This window comes from Apaloderma vittatum, unplaced genomic scaffold (assembly GCF_000703405.1).
Source record: "Apaloderma vittatum isolate BGI_N311 unplaced genomic scaffold, ASM70340v1 scaffold4110, whole genome shotgun sequence".
In the NCBI taxonomy this organism is placed as follows: domain Eukaryota; kingdom Metazoa; phylum Chordata; class Aves; order Trogoniformes; family Trogonidae; genus Apaloderma; species Apaloderma vittatum.
In genome coordinates, this window is record NW_009692707.1 from 15,207 (window position 1) to 36,261 (window position 21,055).

The 21,055-nt window shown below is 37.1% G+C and overlaps 1 protein-coding gene across 1 annotated transcript; it reads left to right on the top strand.

Moving 5' to 3' along the window:
• Nucleotides 1-5,553: 5,553 nt before the first annotated feature.
• On the top strand, nucleotides 5,554-20,820 carry KIAA1644 (KIAA1644 ortholog; the record flags this gene model as incomplete). Its single annotated transcript, XM_009864445.1, has 3 exons — nucleotides 5,554-5,620; nucleotides 13,459-13,672; nucleotides 20,497-20,820. Coding segments are annotated over exons 1-3 (605 nt in total), but the record flags the coding sequence as incomplete, so codon positions are not given.
• Between the last annotated feature and the right edge of the window lie 235 nt (nucleotides 20,821-21,055).

Consider the following 21,055-nt stretch of genomic DNA (forward strand, 5'->3'; position numbering starts at 1 on the left):
TCTTTCATGCCAGTTACGTTGCTGCCTTTAATAAGACTATAACTTCATTGTAACAGCATTCATGAACTCATACTACATGCATTTTTAAGCCTATTTTAATGTGAAAAAGTGAACAGAGCTGGACTAGAAGCTGGGCTTGGATCGCAGTCTTCTCTTTTCCATCTAATTTTAAACAGCTTTCACAACCGTTGTCATTGTCTCAGCCATATTCATACCCTTACTGCTGCAACAGTGCAACCAGTGTCGCCTGTTGTCTTCAGATGAGCAGATAGGTTGAGAGGAGACCAGTTCCCTGCTGGTGATTCTCCTTGTCCCGACAGCGTAGGAAGTGGAGCAAAACAACTACGTGTCTGAGGTTAGCAAGGGTGTCTTCCAGGAAGAGACTGGGGAATAAGAGATGATGGAAATTAGAGCTTTTTTAGGGATCATTTAGTCATAACTGTGAAAGACAACTATGTCCCAAGAGAAGGGAGGGAGAATGGAGGGAAGCTCATCTCTGTAAGTGCAGCTGTGACCTGATTTCCCAGGGTGATGTCACTGGTACAAAGGCTGGAGAGCCTGCTGGACATGAGAGTGAAAAGAGGGAGTCATCCTCAGCTATGTCACATGTGGTGGCATGTTTTTACCAATACAGTTATGTCTATATGTAGATGTACCTATCTTGGTAAAACAGTCACATACCTGTGTATCTTTTGATTAACTATGAGAGTTAGCAGAAACTCTGTGGCTCTCTGCACTTTTGTAATGCTGTAGTTTTATTTACCTTGGAAGAGTTGAAAGCTATTGGGGTATTTATTAGGATCTTCTTGGCACTGAGAAAATATAAACACCTGAAATCAAAATGACACTAAAGTTACACGCACAACCTTCCTATAAAGTGCAGAGCCAAATTTAAGACTTATAGGAGTTGTAGCAAATATGGGTTTTTTAGGAAAGATTATAAGAAGTGGACGTTGTTAGCTTAAGAAAAGGCTGAGTGAAGATATGATAACACTTTTTGCATGCATTAATTAAAGACTGATGCAAAAAGGGATGTAACCAATGTATCTGTAGGTAAATCATTCTCCAGCTCCACTGGCAATAGGAAGGGCTTGAATCAAAGCAATGAAGCTGCAAGTTAGACATAGGAAAACCTTTCTAGCCATGAGTTAGAGAAACACTGAAAGGGAATTGCTTGAAAAGCCTGGAAAACCCTTCTGATAGTGGAAATTCTGTTAATTTCTGCTAAGAATGGTTTAGATGTACTTAATCCTCTGACAGAAAGATGGATTAAGTGATTTCTTGAATCGCCTTATTTTCCGTTATTCTATGCAGAGAGATAACTTGTGAGGCAATGCTAATGTATTTAATAAATTCCCTTGCTAGCTTCTTTTGTTCTCTCCAGTAACCAAAAAAATGCAAAACGTGCAGTGTTTTTCAAACATCTCCTCTAAACATAGCTTTTCTTTTCTTTCAGAGTGAGGAGAAAATTATTTCTATGTAAAAATCTTGCCACATGAAATGGTTATTTCTCTTGGCAGCTTCTTTCCAATGATTCCCTTCAAGAGCTAGATAAAACTATAAGGATAACCAAAGCAATGTGCATAGCAGCAGAATAAAAGCTAAAATGTCATGGCATGTAAATAAAGAGTAAAATCTGGTATAATGATCTGACATAGATCTGGACCCTGCGCTGAAAGTCTGTAGTGAGGGGGGAGGTTCAAGGCAAACGAGTTCAATTTCTTTAGTGGTGTTGAGCTCAGAAGTTCTGGAGCAAGTGCAGGCTTTTCATCAGCAGAAACAAAAAGCCACCACCTACTGTTCCTCATATTAATGTCTATTCTCCTTCATCATAACATTACAGCATCTTTCCTTTGAATGTGGCCGCCTTTGAATCATTCATTGTTGCATCTTCTGCAAGGGAGCTTTATTCCATGAAAATATAGCAAAGCACTTAAATCACATAGTAAGGACCATTTCTTCTATTTAATAGTAGATATGTTTGAAACTTAGAGTGAAAAAAGGCTCTAAAACTGTGATCCCTCAACCATTTCTTTAGTCTACTTTATGATGTAGCTGTAGAGATACTTGTGATTGCTAGCAGAAGGGAGGAGGTGGTGTGAGGCTAAGAATCTCAAAGGATATGGAAAAGGATGGGCATTCTCCCTCCCTCCACAGTGACCACAAATAAGCCTAAAATGGTGCACTAAAAGTTAAAATTGGTGCATTGCAGCACCCTTCTAATTGCTGATTTGCAGAACTGGAAAGAAAACCTAATCTTTTAGCCTCCAGGCCCTCAAGTTTTTATTTAAAAACCCAAAAACAAACAAACAAACAAACCCTACAACCAAATCTACCTTTCCTCTTTCCTTCCCATGTGATTCTCTAATAGTAAAGTGCCCTCTCAGTCTTGACTAATAATAATCATGCAACATTATTCAGCTAGATCACTGCTAATTACCATGTTTTCTATCATCTCTGTTCTGCGGCCCAGCATGAGAAAATGCTTTGTACAATGTGGACACTTTTCTTTTAGCATGCCACCTGTTCTCCTGCCCGTCTCTTCTGCCTAGCTGATAGAGTTGTAATAGACAAGAGACATCCTCATGATGCCAGACTAAATAAGACCGCTTTAGTCAGACAAGGGCATGGAAAAAAAATAAATTCAAAATAGTCACGTACTAACAGATTAGTTGTATCTCTGTCCTCCTAAAAATGGTTATACTCAGTTCACTGATCACTGAAGCAGTAGTTATAAAATCAGAGTATTTCCCTGTCATCACAAATACACACATACATATGTAAACATATATCATCAGTTCTGCCACTCATGGCCTTTGATATGTGGCTCTGAGTGCTTTGGTCTCTCACTCTGATCTTCCCAGCTGGCACTTAATAAAATACAAGCCTCACAAGACTTGGATTAAAATGCCAATTTCATTGTTGCCTGTTCTATTGGACATAATTGAATAAATCTTCCCCTCCCTGAAAAGCTTCTAGATTTCTACGTAAAGTACTGATTAAAAAATTACTAGTAAATCTCTATGTACTCAATTACTAGCAAGACTACTTTTCAAAAAACATGCATCTTATTTCCAGTCTCAGTTAGTGTGTCATAACTGAAATGCCTTCTATTTTATTTTATTTTTTCATCATTTCCACTGCCTGGTCAAATTACATGCTAGCAAGTGAAATATTTTATGAAAATCTACTATATTATTACTATCTTCATCAACAACACTGAGAAATAAAATTTACTTTACCATAAGCCCACAGTGAAATGCCTTCATTATTGTTAATTATTTCTTACTTGTATTCTGTATTAACCATTCCATTAAATTTCTCTAGATACACATCATGCTCACAAGCTTATAATCACCTGGATTATCTCATTTACTTCTAAAAATGTCCTTAGGTTTCTTCAGGTCCTCTGATAGCTGCCATAGTCTCCCCAACAAACTGAAAAAAAGGACATATCTGTCCTCCAGCTACCTTTCCGAAAATAAGTGGATAAAATTACACAGAATTGCAAATATCAAATTACAAGCCTTAGTATCAACCCATTAATGTCATCTTAAATTATTCTCGATATGGAAATATTTAATAGTCTTGGCTATACCAAACATCTGTCCCTTCCCAGATACACAACAGAAGTGCTTGTTGATCTCTTTTTAATTAACTACTACTAAAGCCAAGATTTCCCTCTAGTAATGAATCACTATCAGAATTCCTGGTTTACTCAGGAAAAAAATCTTATTCCTTTTATTCCTAACAATATTAGCAATAACTTAGAACAAGTATCTGTGTTTCTTGATTAAATTCCTACATTTGTAACCTCTGGCTTATATTCAGTGTTTGGTTGGGTTTTTTTTCATGCCATTCTAAATTTAATTCTGCTTGGTGTTTTAATTAATAAGATATTCCTTCTGAAAAAAAGGTGGCAGATTTTTCAAAGAGGATTGGTGCTTAGAGAAGTATTCTTAATTAGCGTTCATAGTTCTCTGCACTTTTCTTTTTTCTTCATGGTGTTACGGTTTCTAATTGTTTTCCTCTTGGAAGAACTGATTTATTTTAAAGCTACAAATACAGTGGTTTGGATGATAATCGTGCTTGCAGTTCACAGTACAAACTATCATGATTTCTTGTACGAAACTTAAACTGATTTTTAGGTTTGTGATGTTTTTTGTATGCTAATATGATTTCTTAGAGAATCTGCTTGTGCCAGACAGAGCGCTTTTTGTTAGTGAGAAATCTTTTGTCTCTAAACACTTCATATATAGCACTGTCTCCCCTCCTGTGCCCACATATGTTACTCAGAGTTCAGTTATTCATGATAATGTTAATTTTTACCCCATCCCTTTTTTTTACATGCAGGTGTACTTGTCTTTTTTTTTTGTAATTGACATTTTAATTTGCTTAAATAGGTTGCAGTAGACACCCATTAGTAAACTACTTAGTACTTATGATAAGCACTGATTTCATAAGCATTTGGCATCACGTTGCGCTTGAGCTGTCAGAATCGGTGTAATTTTTGACATAAATTACCATTTTCCTTTCTTTTTTTCCAATTTGTTCCTTTATAAACACCTTAGAACATTCTTTTTAACAACCCAAGAATCGAACTCACCCCACTTGCTTTCAGTAGCACCACCTAGGCTTTCTGGTTTATAGCCTGAGCTCCCAGTGTTATTGTACAAACCGATAAAAATTACCTCTTTATTCTTGTCTAATGTCAGCGTGAGTTCAGGGCGCTGAAGACCTTATACATTTGGTGCTAGGTCTGCATGAGCAGTGACAACAGGGTAGACTACCAGACGCTCCTGCTCATGTTGAGGACAGCACTTACATTGGGACAGTCTCTGCTAGAGCTAGAGAATGTGCAGCTGGTGATGGGGAATCGATGTGGATGTAAGAGGCATTTGGACTCACCCAGTTGTGAGGCTGTTCTGCGAAAAAAACAGGATAGCCTCCTTATGATGGTTGCCAGCCAAACTGCATCATATCTCACCCTCATTTCTAGGAAAACAAGGATTAATAATCCTTGAAATGCTCTGTTTCTAATGAAAAGATATTTTTTGAACTGTTTCCAGCCATCTCCGTTACTTGACCCACTTTCTGAATGACTGCACCCTCTAATGGGGTAAAACAGATTGACTTTCAAAGCAGCCAATTTATTTTTATATTATTTTTATCCTTATAGGCGTAATACAACAGCCCATTCTTGTGTCAATAAAACAAGCACTATTTTGCTGAATGTGTATTACATGGGAAGTGTCAATATCCAGTAGAGACTGTATATGATGTATCTCTATTCTGGGTTATACATTTGGGGTGAAATGAGAAAGGAATTTTAATGGAAACATAGAAAATTGAATTTATTTCACCTCTAAGTCCAGGAAAAAAGTATGTTTTTTTTCTTTGTTTGTTTGTTTCTTATTTTGTGAAGCCATCTCATTTTTACCAAACCTTTGTGGGGAAAGTTTGAACAACGAGTATGAGATGAAGCAGACACCTAACCATGATGCTGTATCTTGTCAAACAGGTAATTCTCTAATGGACCAATGAAAGCCAACGATGACAAGTTGTGGTCAACAGTCCTTGAATGTGCTGATGGTTCTGCTTTCATTACTCTTGTCAGCAGGTAACTTTTTTTATGCTTTTATCTGTCATTGATGTGTGCTGCAGGGAAAAATCAGTTGCAATTTAGTACTGCATTCCTACAAAACAAACAAGATCAAATGGATTGTCAATTTTAAATAAAGCCTCTTTGTATTTAAGAACTGGAAGCTGGAATTTAAAATGCACTTGAAAATTCACTGTAAGAAGGAAAAGCTGGGACACTGATATGGTAAAGCAGGCTGAAATTTTGAAAGAAACAAAGCTACTGTTGTGATGTGCTAGTTTTTCAGCTCATCTAGAAGAAAAAGCAACATCTACACAACTGTAAAATCCAGCCACTTTGCTAAATAACCATCTACTGGAAGCAGAGCAAATGGAGATCCAGTTGTGTTTTTTTATATATGCACACAAGACTCTGTAAGCATGTGAAGAATTGAACTTGGTACTTCAGCTGGTCTTGAGATGAATACATGTTACAATACAATGTAACGTCTTATATATATTTAAAAGAAAAATACATGACATCTTGGTATGCGAATATTACATTATTTTACTGGATCGAAAGAACTGACTGGATCAGGAAATGGTTGGAGAGATTTTTCTCCTGATGTTTGGTAAATCTGGCCTAGATGTTTGCTAGTAGCACACAGAAAGGATTTGTGCAGAAATCTGTTTGAGAATTAGATGAATGCTCTGATTATTAGTTGCATTTGTTGTTGGAGTTATTTATGACATTAAGGCTTTTTTAATTATGAATCAATATTTAAAAAAAATAATTTAAAATATACTTAGTGCAAATAGACTTGATCCTATGAGTTTTTAAACTCAGTACTCTTTATCCTTAAGTCTTTTATCCTCCACTCTTGAGGCAGTTTTTAATCAAAAAGATTTATTTTCCATCCTTAATCTTTATTCCCTTGTGCTGCATCACATCCCTAACCACCGTACTTAAAGTATCCTTGTGCTCCAGTAAGAGTTGCTACTACTCTGTCTGCATAATGTCTATAATACTCTGTGTTAGATCCTCATCAAGTAGTTCAAGTGTGCGTTTTGTTGCCCACAGACTCATTGCTTGTTCGCAAGTGTTTGAGTTGATTTTTGCTAATTATAGTTCATTATTTAGCTATAAGTGACACAGCTCTTTTGCTAACAATTATTGTCAACTAGATTCCTCTACCTAATCTTAAAACACAATTTTCCTTTAGAGTCCTTCTGCTGCATCCCTAGTTATGTAACTGCCCTCTTCCTATGTACTAGAATCAGGCACAGGGTTTGCAGCAGCTTCTTTGTTGTTTTTCAGGTTAAAGTCATTTCAGAGAACTATTTCCCTAATGTATGAATGAAACCAGTTATTCAAGACTTCAGTGAATGTATCCCAGTGATCAAACTTCACAAAACTCTTCCAGCTGCCTGAGTTTCTTCCATTGATTTTTGCTAAATTTGCATACCCTTACCACTCTTTATAGGGGACTTCTAAAGAACTACCGAGATCCCACTTCTCCAACCATTTTCCTCAGGGTGATGATACCTATCTTCCAGTTGAATGAGACACTGTGGTTACACCATGTGTACAACTAGTAGTAGTCAGCTACTTACATATACACACACTTTTTCCCAAAAAAGAAGACATAAAGCTGGTGTTCTGATATTGTTTTTTATCTTAAAAGTACCGCCTCCGAAGGATGTTTTGTTTGAAACTAATTACATATAGCTGTTACTTCTTATATAATTTATCTAATAACATCACAAACTACAGTCTTTGTAAATGTGAACCTTATCTATGCTCCTTGGCTATTAGTATTTTATCTGACATCCATTATTAGCATGTAGAGTACAGGCTTAATTTGAAATCATCACAAGCCTTTCATGCCAGCCTAACTCTGCTCTGTGGGGAATTTTACTGCTGACGTCTGTAGGAGTGGGTTTAGGTCATTGCTAACTCACACATATTTTACAGGATGAAATTTATGATTTATTAGTTTGCAGCCATCATGCATATAAATTTTTTTTGTCTAGGATCAGATTCCATAAAGAAAACTACTGGCTTTATGCAGTGAGAATGACAGGGAAAAAAAAGATGCTACTCTCACTGAAATGATATGAACGTTATTTTTAAACTGAGCTGAAATGAAATCTAATAGCAAGACTCTTTTTGAGTTTCCTCGATTTACAGATTTCTGTCTGTAAGATCATGCTTTACTTCCAAGTCTTTGATGTACTTAGATTCGCAGTCTTACTACTGAATTACAGCCTGGATGCATGGTGAAAAACTGCACTCAACAATCAAAAGTGTAACTTCAACGGACTTCACAAGCAGAATGGAAGTAAGGGCACGAGTAACAGAGAAATTCTCTGAGCCTGGTCTTGGTTGTGTCAGGAGAGAAGCAGTGACAGTGGCAGTGGAGCAGAGGTGTGGCCAGATACCAGGGTCATTGCTCAGAATGAGGATGAAGTTTGGCAGCTTTAGTTCTGCGGTTAGGGTGAAAATTCAGTTGCCTAACATGGGCAAAATATTCTCAGGGCATGGACAAATAATGCTGAAAATAAAGGCTTTAGTTCAGATAGGTAGGCTATGACTCAGTTTAAAAAAGGGATGAAGTTGAATGGAGAATACTGAAACTTCAGACTGGTTTTATTTCAGTGTTCTCAAGATCACAATAACATGCAATTTTAGGGTTTGTGAACACTTACTAGCTGCACAAGGAATGCATAATAAAGGGAGAAGCAGCATACGGTCATACCAGAAGAATACCCTTTCTGACCACTAACTCAGATTTGTTTTGCAGTCATGTTGATACTTATGTTCATTTAATGGATTGAAGCATTTTTATAAAATCAAGAGATGACAGCAAGGCTTACATTGACAAGCAAAAATTGACAGATTATTTGCACATTACAGTATTTTTAATTTGAAGTAGAAAATGAATGTCTATATAGCAGAATTATCCAGGATCTCAAATAGTTGCCATTGTGCTAAGTAAAATGCATACATGTTAATGTTTCTTTGGTTTGATAAGGAAAGCTTATAAAGAGCAGCCATTCTGAAAGCCTTGTGGCTTTAAAAATTTAGTAGCTGAATAAAAAATTTAGTCAGCATTACACCAATCTCTAACGGTAAACAGATGGGGAAGTAACAATTTGGTGTACACTGGCTGTTTACTTTTTTCAGGTAGAGTAGATAAGTCTTGAGATGAGCTTAAATCAGTCATTCGAAGCATGACAGACTGATTTTCTCTTGAAATTAGTACTTATTAGTACTAATTGGAAACTATGAAAACTGTTGTATGGAAATAGTTTGTATGGAAACTATTACCTATTCAATACTACTTTTCAAAAATAGTATGAGAATTTTCACATGCAACTCCACTTAAGATACAGCTGCCATCTTTACAGCAGACAACTTTAGAGCCTTTCAGGTACAATACTTTTGTCTGAAGTATTTCTGTAGAAGTAAGACTCTTTACTCCTCAGGATTTAAGCAAAGTTATTTTTCAGAAAAAGTACTTTTAAAAAATAATTGCAATTTATTTATTTGCTCCGATTCTCAGAGAAACAAAGACAGCAAGTAAAATTGCACAGAATGCAATAAACTGATAATTTTTTTCACTGTGTAGTAAATCTGACTGGGATGGGATTCATTTTCTTCACAGCAGCCTTTGTGTTGGTGTCTTTTGGATTGGTGACCAAAACGTTGGTAACACACCAATATTTTAGCTATTGCTGAACAGTCCTTACACGTGGTCACGGCTGCTTCTGTTTCTCACTGTGCACCCCTGTGAGGAGGCTGGAATGGGTAAAAACCTGGCAGGGGCACAGCTGACCTAAACTGGCCGAAGTGATATTCCATACCAGGTAACAGCATCTCAGCAATAAAACTGTGGTGGGACTTTATAAAAAAATTGCTTGGAAACTGCTGGTAGTGAGTGATTGTAGGGTGTGTTTTCCTGTTGTTTTGTTGGGGTTTTTTCCCATTTATTAAATGGTCTTTATCTTGACCTACGATTCTTCTTGCTTTGCCCTTCTGATTCTCTCACCAATTCCCCTAGGAGGAGAAGTGAGCAAGCAGCTGCATGGTGCTTTAGCTGCTTAGCAAGATTAACTCAGCACAACATTGACTACCAAATTCAGACTGTAATTAAATCATCATTTTATGTTCTTATTTGTTCGTTTATTTTAATCACTGACACACATTTTACTATTCAAGGATTTGCTTAGACTACATTTTATTACAGACATCACTCTTCCTTTGACCTAATGGTATCCTCATTCTCCTATCATTCGGTAGTCCTTCCCCCAGTTTTTATCCCCAAAGAAATTTGGGGTTTATTTTCCTTTAAAAATGGGCAAAGGGACCCATCTAGGTATTGGGGATGCTTTTACATGTGCTGTTGAGTAAACCTCTTTGTGGTGACAAACAAGCTAAAGTTTAGGTACCTAATCATGTGCATCTAATATCATTTGACTTGGCCCAGATCATTCATGGGTGCAGTGGACCTGCAAGAGACCTGCATCTCCTCCACCAAAAGCTGCAGACCAGACAGAACAGCCTAGGGAAATCTTAGCTGGGACTGGAGACCTGTATTTAAGTAATGGAATCAAGTTCCTGTTTGTGTTAGAAATCAAATACTAAATTAGAAGTTCTATTTAGTTTATGAATTTCTGCTATACTACCTGTTTCTTCTGTAATTTTCTAGATTTAACTTTTCCAACACCAAATTATACGTAGTTAAAACTAAAGTGATAATGGAACAGAATACAACCTCAGCAAGCTTCCTGTTGATACACAAGTGGGATGAGCAGCCCAGCCACAGGGTTGTGCTACTGTCCAAAGGGACGTGAACAGGCTGGAGAAGTGGGCTGACAGGAACCTCGTGAAGTTCAACACGAGAAGTGCTAAGTGCTGCACCTTCCTGATGAGGAACAACCTCAGACACTGGTATATGCTGGGGGGCAGCTGGCTGGAGAGCTTTGTCTTTGTGAGAGCTTTTGTAGGAATGCTACCAGGAGGTCAAGGAGGGTGGTCCTTCACCTCTACTCAGCACTGGTGAGGCCACACCTGGAGTGCTGTGTCCAGTTCTGGGCATCCCAGTACAAGAGAGAGAGGGAGTCACTGCAGAGAGTTCAGCAAAGAGCCACTAAATGATGGCTGTGATGAGAGCATGTCTCATATGAGGAAAGGCTGAGGGAGATGGGACCATTCAGCCTAAGGAAAAGAAGGCTTAGCAGGATCTTATCAATGTGTATAAATATCCAATAAGGGGACATAAAGAAGACTGGACCAGGCTCTTATGGGAGGTGCCCAGTGGTGGGGCCAGAGACAATGGGCACAAACTGAAGCAGAGGAGGTTCCCTCTGAATGTCAGGAAACACTTTTTTATTGTGAGGGTGACTGAGCACTGCCACAGGTTGCCCAGAGAGGTTGTAGGGTCTCTGGCCTTGGAGATACTAAAAAGCAGTCTGGACATGATTCCAGACAACAGGCTGTAGGTAGCCCTGCCTGAGCAGAGAGGTTGGACCAGATAACCTCCAGAGGTCCCTTCTAAACACTGTTTTTTATTTTTTTTCAAAACTTAATCAATCCTGGAACATTTTCATTATTGCTACCTTAATTAAGGGGAGTTCAGGGAAGTAAGTACTTCAAACAAATATATGTTTGTGCACTTATATGCCTTGTGGATTTCATGAAGAATTTGAATATGCTGATGTGTTGCAAGAGTTACGGAGGGTTTTGAAAACCTAAGTTTTACAAAAGATGATTTATTTACTGATCATAGCATCTACTGATTTGAAACACACGTTTTTTTCCCAGGCAGAGCAAAAGCAGATATGTAATTAGTTTTCTCATTATCTGTGTTGCTTTAGAAATAGCATTTTTCTAGCACTTTCAGTTCTTGAGTGAATTTATCTACAAAAGAATTTTCACTTGTGTTAAAGTCATGATGACAGGCATGTATGTGCATGTGCCAGTGTATGTATGTGTGTGTGTGTGTGTGTGTGTATATATATATATGTGTATATATATATATATCATAAAATAGTTTGGGTTGGAAGAGACCTTAAAGATCATGGAATCATAGATCATCTAGTTCGAACTCCCCTGCCATGGACAGGGACACCTTTCACTACATCAAGTTGCTCAAAGCCTGATCTTTACATCTTCTATCATTATATTGTGTATAAAGGTAAAATGCTTAGAGTGGTTTTCTATCACTGAGAGGGCATTACAAGTTACTTTATTTTATCTTAAGTTTAGTATTCTGGTTTTTGTTCGAGGCCTGCTCTATACATATAAATAAAGAAGTAATCTCCACTGTCACAATTGTTAAAATGTGACTAGACCTACAGAAGGAAGCTGAGAGATTCTTGAAATTAATATCTTTTATAAAATTGAGAAACAAAAGTGTTAGGTGTAGGCTTTTTTAAGCAACGTGGAAAGATAATGATTAGAGGTTAAGATGCACAGGTGAAATTGCAGATCAACAGGGACTATGTGCAGAGAAATACATTACAGTTATGCTAAATACATGCAATTCATTATCTGTAACTTCTTATGCTGGTAAACTGGTAGAAAAATCATACACCAAGTAACAAGGGTTAATTCCATCTTTAATAATTAGTGTGAACCTTATGAAGTGCAGTTACCCTCAACATCACTGTGCCTGTGTTCTCTAACTGGAGTGAAAACATTTCACTGCTAAGAGTATTCAGACTCTTGACTTTACATTTCAGTTTCCTTAGAGTGTAAGGCCTTTGGGAGGTCTGTACAGTACACGAAATTTTAAATGATGCCATAAGGCTTACCATAACACAAGCTATAAATCATTTAAAATGTTGGCAGTATGTGAACTCAAATATTGTCTGTTTACAAGACTTCTCCAACAAGAAGTCACCTGTTGTTGCTTGTGACCATACTGAAGGGGATCTATGTCTAGCCCCTCTGCGCAGTTGATTAGCTTGGGGAAACCAAGATGATTGCACAGCTTCCAGTTCAGAGCTGTTGGTAACCAGTAGCCTTAGAGCATGGTCAGAGCATCTGCCCACAGTCTTACCACGTAGATGTAACCACAGTGTGCCTGTCTCCACACAACAATCGGCCTCAAGTCTGCATTCAAAGGATATATATGGAGAGCATTTGGTTTTCTTTTCCTTCTTCTTATTTTCTTGTTTTCTTTTTTCCCAAGCAAAAGTGATGGTGAAATCAGTGTGACATATTCCTGTCAAAAATGTTCTCAGAAATGTAATAAACACTTTACATGGGAATTTAATAAAGGGGAAATATAAGAACTCTCAGAAATGCCTGTGTTTCCATTAGTTTTGTCTCCTTGCAAATTCACAGTTGTTCAGATCTGCTGTCCTGTATTGCAATTACTATTCGTGGCAGAATAATCCTCAACAAAGGATGACCTTTACAGTAGAGAAGGTATTTTCAGTCAAGAACAGTGACTGTAAATCAAGTGCCACTCAACTTTTATTGCAGTTCTTACATTGACTTTTTGTTTTTATTGTCATCCCAGGAGAATCAAACATGAAGATTTTTAGATGTTTATGGATGTCTGTATATTTAGAACAGCTGTATGAAAACATTTCCCCAAATATTTTTGTGCTTAGTTAGCATGGAGGGCATTTCTTCTCTTCCCTTAAAAGAAATAATCAGAAACATAATAAAAATAAAATTCAAAATACAAGAGGCTAAATATTGTAATCTTTTAGTACCTAATGTTATGATGTTGAAAGTTCTGAAACACTGTTCTTTAGAAATCAAACAACAATTGTTTAAGGTTAACCGATGGTAATTTATAGTTCATAAAATACAGATAACACAAGTGACTCACAAAGCCGATATTGTTCTTTGTTTTACAGCATTGTCTGCACATTTTCGGGTCTGCGAGCCATATACAGACTACAAAGGTCGCTACCACTTTGGTTTTCACTGCCCCCGTCTTTCTGACAATAAATCTTACATCTTTTGCTGTCACCATAACAACACAGTATTTAAATACTGCTGCAATGAGACAGAATTTCAGACTGTTATGCAGATGAACTTAACAGGGAACGCAGATGGATATATGCATAAGTAAGTAAATGACTTTTTAAAGTACTTTTCACCAAACTGTTCCTCATCTAATAATGTAGTCTGAAGTGTACTTAATGATGGAAGCAATTAGAATAATTGCATCTGTGGAAAAACATTACTAAAAGGTATTTGCTCTTACAGGACTCCTAAAAGAAAGGATATTTTAGCTTTGCTGTTTTTGCTTTGACATAGGCTATAAACATTGCTAGGGGAGCATACATTTGAAAATTGCATATAAATGTAACGAATATAAAGTTATGAAAGTCTCTACCCCTGACCACAATCTGATGCAAACTCTATTTAAATGTATATCAGTAAAAATAAACCCCAAAGCTGTCTGTAGGTGAGAGAGAGAGTGAGTTGACATTTCCCACATCAACCCAAATGCACTATTTTGAATCTCTGATGTTTTGATTATAAATCTCATGTAATCACTGTCTTGGGGGAACAGAACAGATTGTCTCGTATACTGACATTGTGTGCTCTCCTTGCCTGTTACTTGGAATACCTTCAAGTAGTGCTGTGGCCTGTCCTCTTAAGATAAATGTCAGTAACTTTTCCCTTAAAGGATCAGTAAGTAATAAGTAGATCTTTGTTACTGATTACCAGTTTGTGATGTCAAAATCTTCACTTGTTGTCTGTTTCCTGTTTAGTATTTGGCAATGTGGCCACACTAATCTGCTCCAATTTCTTTGGGTGCAGAGAGCAACTTTCAGCTGATGTAAAACCCCAAGGTCAAATCCTGATCTATCTACTTTCCCCTGATGTTTTATTCAGTATCCAGCCCCTCTAGGGAAAGGAAGGGGCAGATTAAAGACAGCTGGAATTCCAGTCCATTGATTTTTCGTTTACAACAGGGATTTTAGTGTTTTCTTTTGTGGTGCTACATCTGTAGGTGTGTTGTCATTCCTTCCTATGGAAGCAGATGCAAGGGTGCTAGGAGACTCTGGTGCTGGAATATTGATGTTGGCTCTTTTAACTCCTGGTTGCAGCTGTGTCCAGCAGCAGTCAGCTCATAGAGTCAGCAAACTCTCATCTTCCTTAACAACCACTCCTCATGCAGCTCTCCTAGAGAAGTTTGAATCTTGCATAAATGTCGAAGTTGTGTACTCTAACTTAACAGGTGTTAAAAGTGACAATCACCTACTCTAAAGAAGTCTGTGTACCCTGCAGTATAAAAAGAAAGACAATAATCGGCTCGTCCCGTACAAGATAGTTTTAAACCAATGTGGGTCTTGTTACTGTATGTGCAGCTATGCCCTTCAGGTGAAATTTCCTTGTCTTGGCCTTGTAGTGCATCTGGGAACATCGTGAGAATATACCACGCAGAATGCTGTGTTCTATGAGCTGCACTATTTATATTAATGAAATATTTAGATCACAGTTTGTTATATTAGTTTTCATTTAGCATTTTTATTTATTTATTTATTTTAAAAGTCACCTCGTTCAGTTGTGATGGAGAAAGAACTACCTCTGTAGTATTTGTTGGTAAGATTCATGGTTGAGAACTACCTGCAGACTGTTTACTATATACGTTTTCTGTCCAGAATTTCCTGTGGACATTAGCTATGTGCTGATCTTTTGCAAAGCTATGCAAAATCATTCTGAATACAATAAAAAGCGTCTGGAGATGTAGCTTAGAGAAATGCAAGAGTGGAACTGGTATTGCCTTTTCTTAATTGCCTGAAATTTATCACCTCTGATAAATCAGTCAGGGCCAGGAAAATGAAGAAATGCTAACTTTCTATGTAAAACTCCACCTGTGCAGCAAGACAGAGGGAGATCTCCTTACCCTGAGCTCACTGACACTGGCAGAAAAATTCCTGGTAATTATAGTATGCTGCGAAGGGGTAGAAAGAAGTGAAGCCTAGATGCCCGCATTAAAAACAGTAAAAAGGATCTTATTTACTACATTTTGACTTTATTTAACATATATGATAATTTAACTTTATTTGGATTCTAATACATCCAGGGCTCACTTCACTTTACAGTAACAGACAGCTCTTTGCTTAGATCTAATTTCACATACCACTGAAAAAAATTGTGATGAAACCTATTGTATTGCTAGGGAGAATGATTTAGCATATGGGAATAGCAGTGAATTGGAAAAAAACAGGATTATAGTTTTCAGGGAAGAGTGATTCAATATTATTATCTTGTTTATTTCAATATTATTATTTGTTTTGTTTTTCCCTTAGCCATTCTTGTGATCATCAAAACAAATTTCTTGTTATATAATAAAGCTGAGGGAAAAAATTAATGAAATGACTTGTAACTTCTTTTTCGTGGCATAGCGGAAAAAACATGTTTGTCTTCTACAATCACATGGTATAACTATAGCCAGGTTTATTTACATTTTTCCATTACTATAAGAAAAGATTTTTGTGTTTTTATAACTGCAGAATACTAGGCTATTATATATTTGTGACCATGCAGATCAATCAGTCTACAGCAATTTTTAATGTTAATAATTCATTTAGTATTAAATATAGAAATACCACTGATGTCTAACAGACAAGAAAAGTTCTGCCATCCAAAGTATTTTTCCATAAAACTTTTGTCTATTAAGTTGCTTAACTACTCTTAAAAATAGCATTCACTTGCATTCAGTATTCATAGTCTTTCAGATTTTCTATAATGCATGTTTTGGTGGATTATCAGCATTATTATTATTATCACTACTATGCTAGGGATCCTTAATCTGATACCAGAATAGTGTTAGAGCAGCCTGTAATGCGTCTTTTCCTTATCTCTCATTGCAGTTCTTCAGGGTTGAATGATTTTTGCACACCACAGTACAATATTGCACTGAAGGCAATGTGAGGATAAAATACCACTTTCCCCATGTACAGCGTATCCCCTGCAGAGCTGGCATTTGCTTAAATATCTCCCAGAAAGTCATCTTTACAAGAAAGAAGAAAAAAAAAAATAGTAAAAAAAATCAATTCCGCTACCAATTGCTGCCAAAAGACCTCGTAGGTACTACAGTAACAGATTCTGTAGGACAACAGAGGATGGGGCGAAGGCCTTGAGATAATAATTTTAAAAAGTAGGGAGAAAAAATCACGTTTAACATACATGCAAAAACTGTACAGATTTGTTCAGTGTTAGAAGTACCAGGCATTTGCTAGGATGTCGGCTTGCATTTCCTTGGGGCAACACTTAAAAAGTGTTACTACTGCAAGTAACAGCCCCGTTTAAGGAGAATAGGGAAAGAAACAGTTTCCATGGCCATCTGCCCACATTTAAACTCGGCAGCTGTAGAATTATGCTCACAATTGTTTTGATTTGTTGAGTTTTTTAAGCCTGAATTCCCAAATGATTTTTTTACTGTTCATGTGCTGTACATAAAAAACAACAAACTCTACTAGAAGAAATGTAGCCTGGTCCTAACTCGCTTGTCATCTGTCTCAAAAAGTTAGTGAATTCAATGGAAGGAATCACATGGTAAGAATAGTAATAAAAGGATCTGCCTTTACATTTGTGCGTAGGAATGTTAGAGAAATCTAAGCAGGATTCTATAGATGGAATGGGAGTAGATGGATGGTAAAAGTAATTATTTTTCTCAGAGACCCCAACTCAAAGCTCCCTGAAGTCAGAGCAAATCTTTCCGTTTACACAAGCGGGCTCTGTATCACAGTGATACTTCATTTTTTATAGAAATACGATGCGTATCTTAGAATAATGAGCTGCTAAGCTTTTCTGATAGGTCCGTGAATCACCCTGTTTCACAGAGAAGCTAGAAGGAAATTGTCTTGTAACTTTTATGTTAGATTTAGCTTTTTCGTTTGTGTGCCAGTAGCAGCAGAGGACTGGGCAACATACCTTCTGAAGTCATTTTCCATGTCATATTGCTAGACCTTGTGTTGAACCTGAACAGAAACCTCCAAAATGACTGATTGGGAGGAACAGGAGCACTAGCAGGGCAGATGCAAGCTTTCCAGCTGGGGAAGGGGCGAGGAGGTACAGCCACACCGAAGCAACTCCTTATACTTGAATGTCACTGTGAAGGAACAAAACCCTGTAATTTGAATGTTGGTAAATTTGGAATCTGTTCATGCTTTATTTTTAATTGAAATGAAACTTCTGCAAAAAAGTACAGAAAAATCATATTGCAAGGTGAAACTTTCACAATTAAATCATTTGGTTCAGTGAAATGAGAGCAAGTCCTAGGAGTTTTTTGACTCTCAGTTCTTTTCTGTGTCTCTGGCCTTACTGTTGTTCAGTGTAAGTAAGATTGTTTATTTTCTATTTAAGACATCTTTATCTGTAGGGAAGTTTTAATTTTTACTACAATTAGTACCTATCAGCTATTAAAAGAATATTTTTTAAAAAAATAAAGCAGTCTTTCATTTGTGAATAACATGTTATTTAGGAAGAGCAGATGGATAACTCACATATGGCATGATTAATAAATTGTTGCTTTAAATTGGAACATTCAAAACATCTCTAATTTTCACTAACCAAAATTTTGATAGGTGAAACTAGATACCTGAAATACAAGCAAACTCTTTTCCATTAACTATAAGAAATGTTCCTGCCTCTCACATTGTTGCCAAAACCAAAAATAACATGGTTTCTAATATTTCCATTCTTACTACGAATCATATGCAGCTCACCTATTTTTAAAATGATTCCTACTGGCATTAGTGATGAAGAACAGGATTTGTTACGGTGGATTTCTTCATAACTTGTCTAGCCTTCACTTCCTTTTAATTTATATTAGCAGAAAATAGACGAGTTTACCCCAATAGGAATAAATCCAATGAAAGTCAAGAGTAGCTCTGCTGAGAAGCCTGGATTAACCAGATCCCGTAATACTTTCAAGTGCCTGGACTGCAAAGATTTTAATGCGTTACAAAGACCTGTCCACTTTTGTGTGAAGTTAGACATGCATGTGTAAATCTTTAGTTGCAGGAAAGACTCTTAAGGGTTCTCAGAAGTACTATATTTCGTCAGCTTTCAATCCTGGAAATATATTGATTTTTATTTTTTTTTCAGATTCTAGGCTTGCGTTATCTTAAAGTTACACAAGAAGGGCGTTAACAGCTCTGACCTTCCTCTTGTTACTTGCAGTTATTTACTAAAGAGCTTCATTTAATCTAAGTGCAGTATCTATGTAGTGGAGAATTCTCCCCTGGAGAAGAGAATCAGTCTCCTCAAGTGCTGATAGGCAGCAACACAGAAATTACAATTGTGATTTCTTACCTGATTTCTTTTTTCAGATTGTGACTTTTTAAAAAATGCTAAAAAAGTCATGGGAAAGTTTAAATGGAAATGAAAGTTCAAAGCAGAAACTTGAAATGTTTTAGATCTGAAAAGGCTTGGGACCTGTTTTTAAAATGTCAAAATATCTTTCTGGCTTGCATCTGTAATATGTCTTCTCAGCCTGTTTTTCTTCTCACAGCACTTCCATTTTGATCAATGTTCTGATTGTCCTTCAAAGTTTCTCTGAATGTCTGTGAAAGAGAGCATGGTTGAGTGTGTGTTCAGTTTTGTTTAGGTAAGTTCACGCTCACGTAGATGTGGGTTGCCCACCTATATATTTGATATAATTTTTCTCCAAGACTGTCTTCCTAATGACATCTTTAACTAGTATCCCTTCTGCCTGGTCTTGTTTTTACAGTCTCTGGCACTTGTACTTCCGCATTAGCACATAGGTGTAGATTAGCCTTTTTCGCTGTATACCGAAGAGTGTCATTTGTACCCATTTCTTTCCTTCTGTGTTCTGACCTCATCCTCCCCACGCAAAAAGTTTCAAGTCCAAACTGTGTTTACACCTGACAGTCATTTTTCTTTTAATAATACTGCATCTCCAGCAGAGCTTTAGCACTACTTCCCCTTTTTGATCTCCAAATTCTTGACCCCTTATACATGGTCCTCCTTTTTTCCCCCATTTATATGACAATCACCTGTCATAGCTTTATAGCTCTGTGCACAATGTCAGCAGCTGATAATTTTCATGGCCTTACCGATACATGCACATCATAACTACACCAACATATACATATAAATAGAGTACCTGTTTTCCTTCCTATGGAATGCGGTGTATAATACGCTCTTGTCAGTGTTCTTCCTTCCTAAATTTATTACCAGCAGAGTAGGGGATCTTTAGCAGTTGCTCTTGAAAGCCTACACTTCTACTAATATCTTCTGTATCCAGCAGTAATTAATTATTAAATTCAGAGCGAATCCAAGCACATTAAAACACCTTTTAAGACAAGTGGTTTATAATGCATGTCAGCAGTGAACGTTTTCACTCGTATAGGGACTCCTGAGTCTCACTACAGTATATTTTTTTATGGTTAACCCTCACTCTCATACAGGCCTACTTTCAACAGGGTGACTCTCTGGAAGTGAGAATTCTCAGAGTAAGACATACATTCCATCAACCGTGTGTATATTGCAACCTGAACTTACAGCCTTACCCATTACATGTAAACAGATACATACAGTACTTAAGACAGCTGTAGCTTTGCTTTTTACATGTAAAAAAGTTTAAAAAGTGGTCTCACTTAAAGATTCACACTGAAGTTAATTGTACACCGAATTTGTGTGCTGATATGTATAGACAGATAAGAGGGAGAAAGGAAAATATAAGACAGAGAGCTTTAGTTTTTAAAAACCTCTCATGTCATGCATGTAGTGGTATTAGATTGACATAGTATTTGTTAAGGGCTCATGCTTTAGAACAAAATTTTTGTTTCATCCATCTATATATTACATTTGTATAATTGATGAAACAGAGAGCCTTGATAAACTAACACGATGACCATTAATGATATATGAGATTACTTTAGGGGTTTTGTTTTTTTCTTTTGCAGCAACTACAGTGCACTGTTAGGAGTGTGGATCTATGGCTTTTTTGTGGTCATCTTGCTGGTACTGGACCTTTTGTATTACTCTTCAATGAACTATGATATTTGCAAATTTTACCTGGCACGGTGGGGAATCCAGGGAAAGTGGATGACACAGGGACAAAGCCGATGGATTAACCCTGCTCAGGATCCAAGCCAAGCAGAGACTCAGCCTCAGCCAGAGACACAGCCTCAAGCTCAGTCACAGCCTCAGACATCACAGACAGTGCATACTTTAAAAGGAGATGCTTTAAGCCCACCCCTGATGTCTTTTCAGAGTACATCTGCCTGGTAAGTCAGTAAAGCCATATTGTGATGTGTGTTTTGACTCTGCTGTTTTGTAGTGTGAACAATCACCTGTACTTGGAAGAACGTGCAACATGAGGCTGAATGGCACCATTTCTAGGAAGTAATTCTTTATATCATGAACTGTCTTACAGAATTAGGAGTGACGTCTTAATCTAGAATATATTAAGTCACCTTTTAATACCGTTCTCAGAGTTGTGGTCAATGGGGCAGAGTCCAG